At 39.2% G+C, this 16,721-nt stretch overlaps 1 protein-coding gene across 2 annotated transcripts in view; it reads left to right on the top strand.

Moving 5' to 3' along the window:
- The window catches only part of LOC121652369 (potassium channel subfamily T member 2), a 44,553-nt gene extending 29,421 nt beyond the window's left edge, over nucleotides 1-15,132 (top strand). For both annotated transcript variants that reach the window (XM_042005146.1, XM_042005138.1), the window contains 17 exons: nucleotides 856-964; nucleotides 8,020-8,128; nucleotides 8,287-8,343; nucleotides 8,967-9,119; nucleotides 9,203-9,456; nucleotides 9,780-10,104; nucleotides 10,182-10,287; nucleotides 10,363-10,535; nucleotides 11,035-11,106; nucleotides 11,184-11,318; nucleotides 11,416-11,527; nucleotides 12,714-12,815; nucleotides 12,923-13,006; nucleotides 13,119-13,247; nucleotides 13,720-14,065; nucleotides 14,295-14,379; nucleotides 14,478-15,132. In XM_042005146.1, the coding sequence (XP_041861080.1) occupies nucleotides 856-964; nucleotides 8,020-8,128; nucleotides 8,287-8,343; nucleotides 8,967-9,119; nucleotides 9,203-9,456; nucleotides 9,780-10,104; nucleotides 10,182-10,287; nucleotides 10,363-10,535; nucleotides 11,035-11,106; nucleotides 11,184-11,318; nucleotides 11,416-11,527; nucleotides 12,714-12,815; nucleotides 12,923-13,006; nucleotides 13,119-13,247; nucleotides 13,720-14,065; nucleotides 14,295-14,379; nucleotides 14,478-14,595 (2,469 nt within the window). In that variant the 3' untranslated portion in view covers nucleotides 14,596-15,132. The remainder of the gene's footprint in view (nucleotides 1-855; nucleotides 965-8,019; nucleotides 8,129-8,286; nucleotides 8,344-8,966; nucleotides 9,120-9,202; nucleotides 9,457-9,779; nucleotides 10,105-10,181; nucleotides 10,288-10,362; nucleotides 10,536-11,034; nucleotides 11,107-11,183; nucleotides 11,319-11,415; nucleotides 11,528-12,713; nucleotides 12,816-12,922; nucleotides 13,007-13,118; nucleotides 13,248-13,719; nucleotides 14,066-14,294; nucleotides 14,380-14,477) is intronic.
- Nucleotides 15,133-16,721: the final 1,589 nt, after the last annotated feature.

The raw sequence follows: 16,721 nt of genomic DNA, 5'->3' as shown, positions 1-16,721 counted from the left end.
GTAAAATCTCTTTAAAAGAAGTGTAGAAGAAAGAGGAAAGGTTTAAAAGAATAAGTTTTAAAAAATGTACCTTATCTGGGCTCTACAAATTGCTCTACAATATTATTCTCTTTCATCTACACACATAAACACACATAAATCGTTTGAATTTGCACACTGTACATACTGTGCTTTTTTCCCACAATTACCTACTGATGAGCATAACAGGAGCAATGTTCAATGTTCAGTCTCCTATTCAGGGATACTGACATGTCTAGGGACCAGAAATCGAACACTGATTTTCTGATTGGATGACAACCGCTCTTGACAACTTCATGGATGAAGCCCTCTTCTGAAAGGCCTAGTTTCTTCTAATTGGTCATCTCTTGTGGCCCAATCAACCACATTCTACCATTGTAGATCTCCTATTATTAGCTGAAAAGTAAATGCTGCCTTTTGAATTAGACCACGTGAAAACTTTAACACATCATATTTAATTTCATTGAAATTTTAATATGAATTAGCAAATGTTTACATGTTCACCATTTAGCCCAGATCACAGGAGAGTTATAGCATGAGGTTATAGCATGGCTACAAAAACAAAGTCTTGTTTTTCCTTTGAGTTTTTAGCACCCATTTTATACCCAGCTTTGCACAATAAGCCACCATGGCCTTGCCACAGCCTATCATTAAATATCAATATTAATCTGACCGTTACAGAGCATTTAGTAGCACACAATCAGTGGTTTAAGGGCATTGTTATGAAGAAGCTGCAACCTATTTCTGCTAATGGTAGCTTTCTACCTCACTATTTCCCTTTCTCTCCTTTGCTGCTACTCTGTCTATCTCACTCTACTCTGTCTTCTATCACATTAGGATCATCAGACCATCCTCCGAGCCTGGGCAGTCAAAGACTTCGCTCCAAATTGCCCTCTTTACGTCCAGATCCTTAAGCCAGAAAACAAGTTCCACGTCAAGTTTGCAGGTGGGTAGCGAGTGTGAAATCAGAGATGCTGGCAGTAAATTGAGATGTCAGTTAAAGGTATTGTTTGGGTGCAATTGCTTTCACTAGACGCAGAAAATAATTCAGTGACACTTGTTAAATGATATATCTTTGTGGTGCAAGTTGGCAGTTAATTTGGTCTGGTTTCCAATGTCGGACAGCATAACTCTTACATCGGTCAAAAAATTAAATAAATTAATAAGTGGATAGAGAACAGGCCTACACTTTGATCTAAGTAGTCATTTAAGAAGAGTAATTAGTAACAATATGCAAATCAATACTGAATGTCTATTCCTCCTATACCAACATTTTTATAACTAAACTTCCAGTACAGGAACTACTTCTTCTCACATGCGAAACAAGGCGCAGTGATGAGTAGAGATATTTCAGCTTCACAATTTAGCAACGACGCACAGTTTTGTGTGTTTGAAAACAACAAACCTCCTTAAGTATTTGAGAATAAATCATAACACAGAAGCAGAGGTAATGAAGTTGTGATGAGGCGAACTAGAGGAGGACAGGTGCTGCTAGGGCGGAGACAGACGTTAGTTTAGTCTCCCAGAAAGACAGAGAGAAACTCATCCATGCATTCATCTCCAGTAGGCTGGATTACTGTAATGGTCTTTTAACAGGACTTCCTAAAAAGAGCATTAAACATCTGCAGCTCATCCAGAACGCTGCTGCTAGAGTTTTAACCAGGACTAAGAGATCTGAACACATCACACCAGTTTTGAAATCTTTACACTGGCTTCCAGTCAGTCACAGAATAGATTTTAAAACCCTTCTGATTGTTTACAAATCCCAGAATGGTTTAGGCCCAGAATACATCTGTGATATGTTCAGAGAATATAAGCCTAGCAGAGCTCTTAGATCCAAAGACTCTGGTCAACTAGTCCAGACCGGAGTCCAGACTAAACATGGAGAAGCAGCATTTAGCTGTTATGCTGCAAACAAGTGGAACAAACTGCCAGTGGAGATTAAACTTTCCCCAAATGTAGACACGTTTAAATCCAGGTTAAAAACATTTCTTTTCTCATGCGCCTATGCATGAAATCTGCACGGAAACTTTTTAACTTATCTTGCTTTTAATCCTTTTAATGTAATTTATTATTTTATTGTCTTTCCCCACACTGAAATTTTATTTTTTGCATTTTATCTGTTTTATTTCATTAATTGCATTTCTTTTAATCTTTTTAGTCTTTTTTTTATTAATATTGCTTTCTGCACCCTGCTGAAATGTTTTATGTAAAGCACTTTGAATTGTCTTGTACATGAAATGTGCTATACAAATAAATTTGCCTTGCCTAGTCCCAGTCCTTTGGCGTTGCAGGCAGGTATCCATACACTATCAGAAGGAGAAAATATGGAGCTGTTGGATATGTTAAGATTGCAGGAACAGAGGTTTCCTGCAATCTTTAAACTAAGGCTTCCTGTTTTGTTCAAATGTGCAGTAATAAATATGGTTATTAAATAAGTAAATGTAACAATAAATAACTGCATGCGTTCAGCTTGGAGCAAAATGTCACTGAGATCACTTCACCTCTATTCAACCAGCCTAGATTCAATCAGGTAAGTTTACCTGCAGAGTAGATCATCACTTAGACCAGGGGTCATTAAACTATTAAGTACTTAGAACAAAACAGCCACTGTGGGCTTTAAAAAAAATGACTGAAAAATATTTAACAGATAAGATGGAAAATAACATCAATCAGTCTAATTTGTTTTGACTGAGGATTAACTGCATAATTGTAAACGTATAGGGATAAATAGATAAATGAGGTCTCCCTGTGCTTTTTAAAACAAACTAAACTGACTGGTCTCTTTCCTCCCAGTGTAGCTATACTAACCACAGATAGATGTTTTTAGCTATTCCAGAGGTATCTTTAGGCTTCATTTAACAGCAGAATTACAGTCTCACTATAGTAGACGTGTGTATTACTTAATAAATCATGTTGTGTTTTTATTTGTGTACTTGGTGAAAAACATGTCAGCTGGTCAAATCTGAAATAATCTATGACATAAAGAAAAACTAAGGAAAGCTGTAGATAACTTTACAACAAATATCGAAGATCGAAGAAGATAGCAAAAAGAATAGGACTGAGTAGATGGAGGGGAGAGACAAGAGGACATGAGAAAGAAGGAGTGGCTTGTGTGGAACATAAGTTGCTCCTATTTTAAGACAAATTTTGGTCCTTATTTTGATCTCATGAGATGTGTGAGTAATAACACGGTCTCTCTATGTTTAGCTTTTGTGCCTGCTGCAAGTCACAGCTCTTTCATTAAGAGAGGCATGAAACCGTGGAAAATAATTTCTTTAGTCAATGTTTTTGTAATCTGGTACATTGTTAGAGGAAATTAAGCTTCTAATGTCTTTATTTTCACAATAAAAACTACAGGATTGTGTATATAGTTTACCCCACATCACAAAGAGGTGGGCTGGTCTTAAATATAAAACTCCCGGGCTGAAAATTGGTGAAATCGGTTCCACTCCGACCCTGTTTATCACTGTGATTGTGTTGTCGTTAATCATGATGAGGACTGAAGGTTATTTTAGTTTGCCGTTGCAGAGTTGTGAGAATTGCGTCTACTGAGCTGTTAACTTCATAAAGATTCCAGGGTGCCATCTGACATTGTGGCCTTAAACATGTCTTTTCTATCAGAGGTGGAGCAGCACAGCTCTCTGTTCTCCCAGCTCCAAAGAATTGTGGGACAGATTGGTGCAGCTTGTTGTTAAGCCTTTTGGGGGTTTCTGTGAGTTTTGAATTGCCTCTTGGAAGGGCATGTCCTTCTGCTCAGCAGAAGATGCCAGTCAGTTATCTGTGAGTGAAAAAAGAGGACCCAGACTCTTTTTTGCTTTTTCCTTTCTCTCACACATCTCTCTGCCCACAGCCCTGGAGGATGTCAAACTCAATTTTAGCTCACCGCCCTCATCCCAGCTGTCTCTATCAATGATTAACGTTTTACTTTGCTACCTTGGCAAAGAAAATCCCTTCTTTTGATGAGTTTTGCAGTAGTGCTAACCTGGCAGACAAGCTCTCCCCCAGGGTAATCTTCGTGTAGTGCTGTTAAAACACCTCACAGTCAGACTGAGGCTTTTGTTATTAGCAAGGCAGGAATTGTTAGGCAAAAGAAGAGTTTTGTGTTCATCCATTGCACACCACACCCTTTCGACAATACAAAAAATATTAGTGAGCCCTGCAGAATGAATCTCTTGCTCTTCTGGGTGTATAACAACTATAGCATGCATGTGAGTTTCTACAATGTTTTATCACACATATACATGTTTATGTAAAGTATTCCCTTCTTTTATTGTTGTATATCAATTAATCGTTGGACTCTGTGGATATTGTTTCATATTAGGTAGTCAACTGCTGTTCAATTCATCAGCATAACTGCTATTCTGTGTTGAATACTAATGCCTGGAAGCACTGCAGGATTTCTAAAGGATGCCTTTTAAATGGTTTTAGTGGAGCAAAGTTCATAATTAACAGAGTTTAGTGCCCTTCAACTCATGAAGTCACAATAGCTAGACTCAGAGAGTAGCCCAGCATGCTGTCACATGGGCATTACTCTTAGTACACATGCCATATTTTGACACTACTTGGAATACACTCAAGTGATGGTGTGGGAGGCATTAATGAGCCAGAGATACAAGATTTAATTTGATCCACAAACATAGTTTAATAGAAGCTGAATGTTCATCAGAAAAACGACTGTCGACACTATGCTGCAGCACAGCTGTAGACCATGAGGTTTTTTTAGTAACTGAAGAAAAATGGGTCTAAAGGGTCAATTGGTTATTTTTTTTATTTTCTGTTTGAATAAAAGAAGCTTGTTGCCCTCCTGAGCTCAGCTTATTGTTGCTGCACAGTGCTGATACTAGCTCACTTACAGCTTGCATGCAACTGAGGCTTACTGATTTAATTAGCTCAACTGGTGGACCTGTGGTCTGGTTGTAATTGCACTTTTGCAGTCGGTACAAATAACGACACACAGATGCATGATTGCATACAGGTGATTACACCTCTGATTCCAGTCTGTAATAGAAAACATGGTGGATGAAGACATGAATCAATACACCAAGATCTTAGGAGTGAGAATGATATAAAAGGGATCTCTCTCTCTGTGTGTGAGTGTAGTGTGTGAAAGTCTGTAATTGGTTTCTCTGTTGGTCTTAGTCCAGGTGTTTGAAGGATGGGAACCTGTGCTAAAAGGTAAATAGGGAAGCTGATGGGAAGTGCAGGGATCATGCTGGTGAATAGAAACACACAAAGGACATTGGAAATTGAATAAATACGAGAAAAGGAACGACTTGTGAGTGTCATGTCTGTGCTTTTGGAGTCAGGGATATAGGGTGGAATGTGTGCTCCACAGCAAAATCTTCTACTTCTCTACAAAAACAAACAGTTTCAGTGTTTTTGTCTCTTCCTCAGCAGGCTTCAGATGCCCATTACTCTATCAGAGCTTCAAATTTAAAATTAATTGAACGGCATTAGGACTACTGGATTTTGTGTGTGAGCTGCATTATGATGTGCAGCTCTGAGCCAGAAGAACATTGGCACTTAAACAGAAGATTCACATTAAGCAATTTTAATTGACATGTTTATCACCTGCACACCATCAGGCACGCACACACCTCATTAAATTAGTATAAACTGCATTTACATCTTAGTTGGTCTTTTACTTCTTAGACTGGCGGTGGATTGATTTTAGCTCTCTTTTTCTGTGCTCTGATGTTTTGCCACTAATTATTTCCTAATACAGAGCACATACTGTTCTTTTAGGGCCCAGCTCAACAGGCAGCCTGATATGCCGGTGCATTGAACTGAAGACAATGCAATCAAGAATTACGTAGCGCAGGAAATAGATGTTCCCTTGGCCCGTTACACTGATTGGCTTACTACAAACATTAATCGCTCTATTGGATTTTCCTTTCAAAGAGAAGGCAGTGAGGCAACACGTAAACAAGAGCATCATGTGTGTTTGCTTGGTTTGCAGTTGTGCGCCCACAGACAGGGGATGTGTTAGGTGTTCGATGATGTGAGTGAGCGGTGGTTCGATCAGATACTGAATTGCTGGGCAGTTGATGGGTATTCCCATCTCCCCCCAAACTTAACCGATGGCAAGAAATTGATCCTTTCTGAGTGGAGAGGTTTTAAATCTAAGCAGGTGCAAGAGGATTTATGATGCTTTGTGGTGCAGTTGTTTGGTCCAGTTATGTTTGACCAACATCAAGCAACATTTTGACATTTCTCATCTTTGTTTTGTGACATTTGACTGAGTGCCTGTGAAACCACATTAAGAGACATCACACAGAGCTCTGAGAGCATGTTGCTGGATGTGTTTCTCCATTTCTAAAAATGTTATTTAATTAATTAATTAAAAACAGCTTGACTACTGTATTGGCCAACTTGCAGAAGGGTCATATAAGCTGTTACACAAAATACCTCTTAGACTGTACCAATAATTTAGAAAAATACTATATTAGACGCACATACCTCACATCATAAATTAAAAAGAGTGTTGGATAGGGATGCAAAGTTGAAAGACGTTATTAGGGCCCATGACCCCTCCTACTGGTGTTGCTCTTTAAAAGAGGGATATAATGCTCTTTTTGCATGAGCTGACACAATTATCAGAACGCTTAATTAAATGTCTGGAATGTGACATAAACAGACACTACAGAAGCTTTTTTTTGTTTTTTTCCATTAATATAATGTCAAGTTTTTAAATATAGGGAGCCAAAAACAAAGTGCTTGGATTGATTTTTTAGCTGCTCCAACTTAAACACCAAAATAAATGCTTTAAAACACACACACAACAAACCAAAACAACATATATACTGTGTAGTTTAAGCACCTTTCAAACTTTTTTCACTGATTTCCATAAATCTACTTGGAACTTGAGTGAGTGCCTGAGTGTTTTTCTATAAAAACAAAGTCACAAAAGCATTATTAGGTCAAACTTAGCAGCATTTGTTTAATGACATAGCATACACACAGTTAAAAGAGCACACAATAAAAGTGGCTTTTAGTTTGATGTGAATAGTGTGATATAATTTTAAACCACTACATCATTGAATCAATAAATAACAGCACTGTCCAAGGTTTTCCTTTTCTATAAATAGGTGCAGCAGGAAAACCTAATTCGCATTTAGGCCAATGGGATGGCAAAATTATTCTTCTCTCCTGTTTTGGATGAAGCTACAGCTCAAATCAATCCATAAGATTTTGAGCTTCAGAAGTTATGTTCATAAATAGTTTTAAACTTTAAACCAAAGTTTCTCACCCTGTAAAATAAATCTACATGAATAATTTAAGTTATTGAACTGTAGGAATCAAAACAGGGCCAAACTTTGTGCTTGTAACTTCAGAGTTATACTGTATTGCAATCGTGGGTAATTTCATTATAAATCAACCTGATGTCCTCGGAGTATTCCCATGTTTCTTGACACAATGAGTTATATAACATGAAAAACTGAAGGCTGTGTCTTTAACAAACTGATGAAGTCATTAACCTGAAGTCATCATGTGTGACCCTTATTGACTGCGCCTATATTTCTTGACTCAACCTTCCTTTCTATCATCACTATTGAAAAAGGTTCATGATTGTGTTTCAGGGTTTTGCAACATCATGACATCAACTAAATCTGGTTACAGGCAAACACAAATTTTAGCACCAGCCATAGTTTTCCCACAAGATCCTGCTACAGGAACATGTTTTACTATGACATGTATATAACCTCACATGGAAAACAAAAATAATGTGATGTTATTGCTGCTGCAGCTGCTCATTTAACAAAAATGCTGCAATGCTATTTTGAGCATCATCATGTAAATCATACTCTATTTTTACGTTTTGACCTCTTCCTCTTATTGTTTGTGCATTATCTTGGATTCACCCTTTTAAGGGACTTAATTATTTACACCTGACCTGCTGACTTACCACATAGATTATTGATGTGGCATTTTATGGAGAAAATGGTTGTGCTTTGCTGTAGGATAATCTTTGTTTCTCTTCTCTTTCTCTGTCTGCAGATCATGTTGTGTGTGAAGAAGAGTTTAAGTATGCCATGCTGGCCTTAAACTGTGTGTGCCCCGGTACCTCAACTCTAATCACTCTATTGATCCACTCCTCTAGAGGACAGTGAGTTTACTTGCTTGCTTCTGTCATGTCACTCATTTTATCCCATGTAACTCAGTAGAATAGTCTTTATTGTCAAATATTACAGTAGACAGGATTAACCAGTATAACCCAGATGCTTCTGTCTCTTCACTGTCACTCATTTTCATGTTTTTTCTTAGAACGGCACCACAAGAGGCATTCAAACAACGTGCAGGAGCCTTTCAAGCCCTTAACAGGTAGAAGATATTTAATATATTGGATTCTGGCTATATGATACCCACACACACATATATATACATATATTCTTGCAGCTCATATATTTATTCTAATTAAATAAGTATCTTCAGAACTGATACATATTAAGGTGATTCATTATCCATTTTTTTTTAATCTTGGGTTGATACCTTCTGGTTTATTGGTTGTGACAATGATCCATGACCAGAATTAGGCCTCCTCCTCCCCTGCCCTGCAAGACGGAAATTTGCCACAACACTTATATATAATATAAGGTAGTCTTTGTTGCAGGCCACCCACATTCACACTGCCCCCACAACCCTGCTTCCTGTTATCACCTCTTTAGCCTCCATGGCTGAAGCCATATCCCCCTGAGAAAAGCTGCTGTCCTCATAACTGTCTGAATGAGTAAATCTGGGTTATGTTGTTCAGTCATGCTAGGCATCATCTCTCTCCATGCACTGATTATAGTATTGATTAGAGATGTTAGATGTTACACATGCAGCCTTGATGGAAAATCTTCTAAGGTGACTCTGGTGCTGAGCTGGGTGCTTCATATAGTACATTTTAAAGGTCACTCTTTCCCCACATGGCCAATCTGTCTTTTTGTTTTTTTCTATCTCAGGGAAGGTGGTGCAAGTTCAGCAGATCAATGGCACCGGACCTACAGGCGCTGCTCAGCCAATGAGGTACATCACATCCGCCTGGAAGAAAGCAAATTCTTTGGGGAATACCAGGGCAAGAGTTTCACTTTTGCCTCCTTTCATGCACATAAAAAGTAAGTGGAAATGTCAACAAACCCAGAAATACAAGCACATCAGACTGCACAGTTTAGAGCTGATCTCTTCTGTGCTTCTACAGGTATGGAGTCTGTTTAATTGGAGTACGAAGACTGGACACCACCAACATTTTGCTAAATCCCGGACCATGCCATATCATGGGGGCCTCTGACACATGCTTTTACATCAACATTTCCAAAGAGGAGAACTCAGCATTTGTCAGGGGGCAGAGAGAACCATCATGGGGTAGCACAGGAGGAAATGCCAGAGGAGTACATCAAAGCATCTACCATGGACTCACCCGCCTGCCAGTCCACAGCATCATCGCCAGCATGGGTCAGCTCTGTAACATTTATAAAACATCACATGCAAGCCTGTCACTGAACAGCAGTATGGTTGCAACTGTCAGATTGTCACATTTGAATCCTATTTGGAATATTAAAAGTGTTTATTACTTTACTGTGGATTTGATTATAAGTCACACTTGATAACTGCCAAATACCAAATTCTGTGGTTTTACAAACACACCACCTAGTGGACAATAACAAAACTGTCCAGCTCACTGGTTTTCAATGTCCTCGTTCCTTAACAGTGCTGTTTCTTCTCAGATGTCCAGTGTTTGATAATCACACACACACATCTATGTTTGCATGTTTAAGGCACCGTGGCCATCGACCTGCAGGACTCCAGTGATAGCAGCCCAGAAGGCCAGGACCCAGGTAGTACAGGGCTCGGCAGTGGAAGAGGGAGCAGAAGCAGCTCAAGGACAGAGATGGGGGGCACCAACACTTTGGCTCTGCCAGCCATGGGAGATTCAGCAGAGGAAAGACGGCACAGCATTGCCCCAGTCTTGGAGCTAGTGGATGGTGTCAATAACCCCACCTTTGACCTATTGGCTGATCAGTCAGAAGATGAAGGAGGAGAGGAAGGGAAGGATGACAGTGACAGAGATGAGAGCGCCCACTGGTGGGGCCGACACTGCGAGTAAGTACAGAGTTAAGAGTGTGTGTACCTGGAGATGCTGAAGTAAGTTCAGAGATAAATGTGGGCCTGTGCCGCAGGTGGGTGAAAGGATACCCGCTAAACTCTCCATACATTGGCAGCTCACCTGCACTGTGCCATCTCTTACAAGAAAAGATGCCTTTCTGCTGCCTACGCATGGACAAGGTATTTCATTTAAATGGCTTGCTATCCTTTTTATACATAATGACATAGCCATCATCCACCACATTTCTCTCTCAGGCTTGTCACCACATCCCTTTTGAGGATGCCCGCGCCTATGGCTTCAAAAACAAATTGATCATTGTGTCTGCGGAGAGCGCAGGAAATGGTTTGTACAACTTTATTGTGCCTCTCCGGGCTTACTACCGACCAAGGAAGGAGCTCAATCCCATCGTGCTGCTGTTGGAGAGCATGTGAGGACATTTTTATAGCTTTGAAAATGACCGTTGTAAATAAAGCCTCAAACTAAAACACCTTACAAGCTAGTGTTGTCCATAATTGTAGCTGTGAGCACAAAAGCCGAGCTACAAATGTAGGTTACAGGATTGTAAAATTGGTTCCTCCTTAAATAGCAAGTGGAGGAGAAAAACGGAGCGATTTAAGGCCACTGTAAATGTGATTTGTGAAATACTGAATGCTTTCAAGACAGTTCTGTGCAGTGCTTTGTGGCTAATACACAAATGCAGCAAGCCAAACGAGAATGGAATCCAATAAAAAAAGCAATAAAATGCTGAGTCACTCTGGCGAAGTGCTGTTATTTTCAGCTTTCTCAGAAGGCCCATACAGCCATTTTGTATTTTCAAGACTAAGAGAGGACAGGTTGTCACTATGGAAATGTTAGTGCTTCATAGTTGGATGTATAAATCTCTGCTGGTGGGTTTTTCAAGTCTATTGGTATTCTGCTTGGCTTAGACCTGAAGCTGACTTTTTGGAAGCAATCTGTTGGTTTCCCATGGTTTTCTACACAGTGGGCTCCATCGACAAGTAAGATAGATCAAATTTTCTTAAATTTTGATTTCTTTTATTCAGTTTCAGTCATCACCCTCTTCCTCTCTGTACAGTCTGGACAGTCTGCTGCGATGTGGAGTTACATTTGCCAACACTATGGTAGTGGTGGACAAAGAGAGCTCCATGATTGCAGAAGAGGACTACATGGCTGATGCCAAAACTATCGTCAATGTCCAAACCCTGTTCAGGTATGTTTTTTTTTTTTTTAAATCCAAAAAAACACAGCCTAGCTTGAATTTTTTTTCTTTTATCTTAGCATTCTGTCTCTCTGCTTCTTCCTCCCAGACTGTTCCCAGCTCTAAGTATCATCACGGAGCTCACACATCCTGCCAACATGCGCTTCATGCAGTTCAAAGTCAAAGACCACTACTCCCTGGCTCTGTCCAAGCTGGAGAAGGTAAAAGGCATCACAGCTTCAAAGCCTCTGTTTTCTTTTTATCTCATTTCCTTTCACCCACATTCCATTGTTATAAAAGAAAACCCAGAAAAAACCATCTGCATTGTGAAAGCCACTCTTTATTTCACACTCCTCGGTGGATTTAAAAACACTTATAATGACAGAGTGAAAATTATTCTACGCCTCTGAATAAAAGATTAGAGGTCAATAACAAACTGTCACCTTGCTACTTGCCTTTTTTAATATCTGTTGTTGATGTTGTTATTAATTTTATTTTTCTGTGGCTGATTATGAAACCTGCCCTGGGCATTAATAACATTTAACAAAGCAGCACATTATCCACTTCTCATCATGAATTCTCCAGACTCATTTAAAATGGGTGCAAGATTATTATGAGATCAGACTTGCCTCACAGTACTAAAGACTTTTGGTGGAAATCCAGCTTTTTTCTTGGAAGGTTTCAATCCCACACTGCATCAGCAACAGTAAGGATTAATTTGGCCATTATAATGAATATCACTTATTTCAGCATCAAATACTTGAATTTTCTGTGTCCTTACTAGAGGAGGCTTGATATAATATCAGCTTTTAGGAGACATGTTCATTTTTCATACGTTGGGGCAATTTCCTGAAGACTTAATGAAATGTCTGAAATGCTTTGATTGAAATACCACAAGAATAATGAACCACAGCACCCTTATCTAACATTTCGAAACTAAACTCTTGTTTGCAGTAGCTGAATTTAGGTAGTGACTTGAGCCACTCCACCACAAATTACAAATAATGGCAGATCATAATTAGCTCATATTTTTCTCAAATTGTGGGCCTGCTTGTGTGAATGTACTGTTAAAATTAAAGCAATAGCTGAAGGGTTTGGACCTCCCACTTTTAAGATACAGTGAATGGAGCATCATGTTAAATTCAGGAGGCTGCACATCTGAATGGTTCACTAGATAACCTATTTTCAAACCAATAAATCCCTAAAATAACTGGCAGAGTTTTATAATTTCACAGTTGTGTTATTTTTGACTTACTAGCTACTTTGTACAACCAAATGTAGTTCCCAAGCACATAAAAAGTCTAATTTTTCTTATGTACCCTTTGAGGAAATTACAAATCCTTCTGATCTCCAAAGACAGCCAGTGTGTTTTGGAGTAAACTGTGTGTCTATGTGTTTGATCTGCAGAAAGAAAGAGAGAAGGGATCCAATCTGGTCTTTATGTTCCGCCTGCCCTTTGCCGCTGGGAAAGTGTTCAGTGTTAGCATGCTGGACACTCTCCTCTACCAGGTTTCTCAAACATACACTCACTGAATAACAAAGATCCATCTCCCTTTGCTGCAAAATGCCAATAATGATCTATTTCTGTGGTCTTGTTTGTTTTGATGCCCTGCCAGTCATTTGTGAAGGACTACATGATCTCAATCACTAGGCTGCTGCTTGGTTTGGACTCCATGCCTGGCTCAGGTTTCCTCTGCGCTGTAAGTAGCCAAACAAAAAAAAAAAAAAATGAAAAAGAAAAAAAACAGCATGATTTCAGTTTGTTTGGACCATGAGGTGCCTCAGAGGTTGATTGTTGTGACTGTTTTCTAGATGAAAATCACAGAGGATGACCTGTGGATCCGAAACTATGGCAGGCTCTACCAGAAGCTATGCTCCTCAACTGGAGATATTCCCATAGGCATCTACCGCACAGAAGCCCACAAGCTTCCAGTGTCTGAAGTCAGCCACTTTTCCTTTCCAGCTTTGGTGCTGCATGGCTAAAAATGCAATAGACAAAATCTCACTTTGTCCAGTTCTTATCTTCTTCTAATGGTCTGAAAGGACTAAAAATATAAGAAAAAAGGTCTGTTAAATTCCCTATTTAATGGATTGCAAGAGACTAGTGAACAGAGTCCACTAGAGTCTCTTTTTAAAGACTAAAGCTTTTCATGATTGAAAAAAAAATCCGGTGGCTTTCAGTTTATGAATAAAATGATAATAAACTACTACAAGCTTTTTTCACTAGATCAGTGCAAACAAAAACATCTCCTAGTTCAACTTATCCATGTCTTACATACAAATGCAGGATTGCAAAGACCCAAAAAGATGTGAGAATATTGGGAAAGTATATAAATGAATGAGAATTGCAGTGAGATCTTATATGAAGCTAATGTTGTGAAAGTTTAAAAGTGTGTGTTTTTGTGTGTTTAAGTCCCAGGTATCCATCACAGTTGAAGACTACGAGGACACCAGGGAACCCAGAGAACCTCTCCTGTCCCGCACCAGTACCCACCGTAACTCCACTTCCTCAGAACCCATCTCCACCTCCTCCCACACTTCAGACCACCCACTGCTCAGAAGGAAGAGCATGCAGTGGGCCCGACGGCTGAGCAGAAAGGGGGGTCGGGGATCCAGTGGGGCCAAAGGTGGTCCGGGCAGTGCAGCAGAAAGAATAAGCCAACAGAGATTAACCCTGTTCAGACGCTCAGAAAGGCAGGAACTCAACGCGCTGGTGCGAACGAGAATGAAACATTTGGGTCTTTCTCCTACTGGATTCAGTAAGTCTTCAGCTTCTTGAGTACAAAAATATCTCCTTTTGATGTAGAACTTAGAATGTTTGCAGTATTATTGTGCTCCACAACATCTGTTTGATGTTTGTATTTCAGCTTCAGTCCATTTTTATCCAAAGTCATCCTCCTGCTGTGTGAGCGGATGCAGCACAGCCTCCTCTATATCCTGTGCCTATTTTATTTCCTACCTCACTAACCTCTTTTCTTCCTGTGTCAGATGGGATGACAGATCAAGGAAACAGACTGTCGTACATCCTCATAAACCCCTCTCCAGACACCAGACTGGAGCTGCACGATGTTGTGTGAGTGACAACCATCCATAAGTGATAGTACTGTAAAAGGAACACTACAATTATAACAGATGTCTATTTACTGCCCCCTGTCTGTGCACGATCTGCAGGTACCTGATCAGACCAGACCCCCTCTCCCTGGTGCCCAATCAGGGGAGCAGCAGGAAGTGCAGCGCTGGACTATCAGAGAGCCACAGGTTCGATACGCAGGACAGCACCCATCTGTGAGACAAAAAAAAAAAAGACAAGAAAAAACTAAAAGAGAAAAAACTAAAGTGCTGTCATGAAACCACCAGAGAGAGAGAAAAAAAATGACGTTGACACAATCATGACAAAGAGGCAAAATTCACAAAATGGTGAGACAGAAAAAGAGACAAGTGGCACAAAACCCTCATGTTTTTAGTCTCAGTGAACTTGCATTGCCAGACATGCATCAACCTTTTCTATAAAGATGGGAATGTTTTATTTATGCACCTTCCTACTTTCAAAGCGAAGAACTGTGGACACAGAAGTGCATTTAATTAAAAATTGTATGTATTTATATCTGTGTATGTGCATGTTATGTACTGCATCATGTACTGTACCTGCAGTGTGTTTGTATATACAGTCGCATGCAAAATATTTCTGTTACTGCAAAAGGTTTAGTGATTTGAAAATGAACTGATCTTATAAAGTAAAAGATGACAGAATGTCTTCAGAGTTTTAGGAAAGCTTAGTGCGTCAATGTTATTTGTGCAATTGAAAAGTAAAAGAAAGGAGCAGCAAATATCTGGGCTTCCCGTAGCAATGGTAGTCTTTAAAAACTTGTGAATTATTCAGTCATTTTAACAAAAAGCTGTAATGTCACAGCTTTATTAACACTCCTCAAGTCTTTTCACAATTAATAGAAGCCATTTAGTTCTCTCAGCAGCTGCTTAAAAACTAACAATAGCCACAAAACATGAGAAACTGTAAGGACATAGCAAAGTGGTTTCAGGTTGTTTGTTTTTTTTTTCTACTCATAATAGGATTTATTCCCCTAGGCCTGTGTCGATTTTTTAGGCCTATGCTTGAAATCCATGTCAATAAATGACTTATCAATAATGAAATGAGTATATATCTGCCACCCCAAGGTCTATTTAAATACTTTTGGAGTCGTAGTAAAGAGAGCGTTTGTCAGATTTGTTGAAATGTGTAAATATAGGTGTATGTGTTACTGCTAAAGAATATATCAAGATGGCACATACCAAGAATGAAAAGAGTTTCAGGCTTGCCTAAAAAGTAAATATAAAAATAAGCAAATACTTTCAGGATGAATTTGAATATTCCTTTGGGATGATGCTGTACATCTAAACCTCTATCAAATCATAGTACAATATGTGAACATTATCTCTGCAAAGGACAACTCTAATAAAGTGAAACAGAACAAAATTAAAGAGGTTTTAGTAATGATGGTTTAGGTGAGGTCTCCAAAATGCCCATTTTGGTACAGTTTGGCACTACTTGTTCTCAAAATCCCCCAGTTGAAGGACTTCAGGTTTAAAAAGGTTAAAATACTGTAAATGGAAACAGATTAGGCCTGGATGACCTTTAAAAAGCTTTAGCAGATGCTGGAGCAGTCATGTGCCATTCTAGTGCCTGCACAAGTGTCCCCTCCATGAAGAGTCATCAGCCTCTGGCTGAAAGGCAGCTAGGATAGATCCCAGACTGACTGCGACCATAAAATTGATTAAGCAGGGACAGAAAATAAATGGAAGATTCAAAAAGAGAAAAATTTTTTTGCAAACTATCTCAAAAGATCAGTATCAAAAGTTGGCAAATCCTAACAATCCTGATGCATTGCGGGAAAAATTGCTGTGGCTTAAATCCAAATGCAATTTTTTCGAAACAGGGAGCAATGGTCTGTTTTAAAAACAAAATGCTGAGCTGATCTTTGGTAGTTGTGTTTTTGTGTTGCCAGCAGTAGTTCAGCAGGCACTTCACAGGCAAAGGGAAGAAAAGACTGTTAATACCAGCAAAATGCAGAAACAATCTACCTTATGGTATTAATTATCAAAAGAGCTGCACATTCTTAATGTCCCAAGAAACTGTCAAAACTTACAACTGTTTGCAATATAAATGAAAAAAACAAAACAAAAAAAAAACAGACAGTGTGCTCCTTTCTTTTTCTTTTTTGCTGCTTTAACTCTTTGTCAGCTTGTCATCTTGAAGTTTATACCCTGTTGAATCAGGTCATCTTTTCCAATGCTTAACTAGTCACAGTATCAGATATTTTGACCAAAGGTGCCCAAAAGTTTTGCATGCCACTGTATGTGTTGTGTGCATGTGTCAGTGTGTGAATGGATGTATATGTCTGCTTATGATCCAGAGCAAGA

This window comes from Melanotaenia boesemani, chromosome 2, assembly GCF_017639745.1.
Source record: "Melanotaenia boesemani isolate fMelBoe1 chromosome 2, fMelBoe1.pri, whole genome shotgun sequence".
NCBI lineage: Eukaryota > Metazoa > Chordata > Actinopteri > Atheriniformes > Melanotaeniidae > Melanotaenia > Melanotaenia boesemani.
Note: the sequence above shows the minus strand (reverse complement) of the source record. Positions and strands in the feature narration are given on the sequence as shown.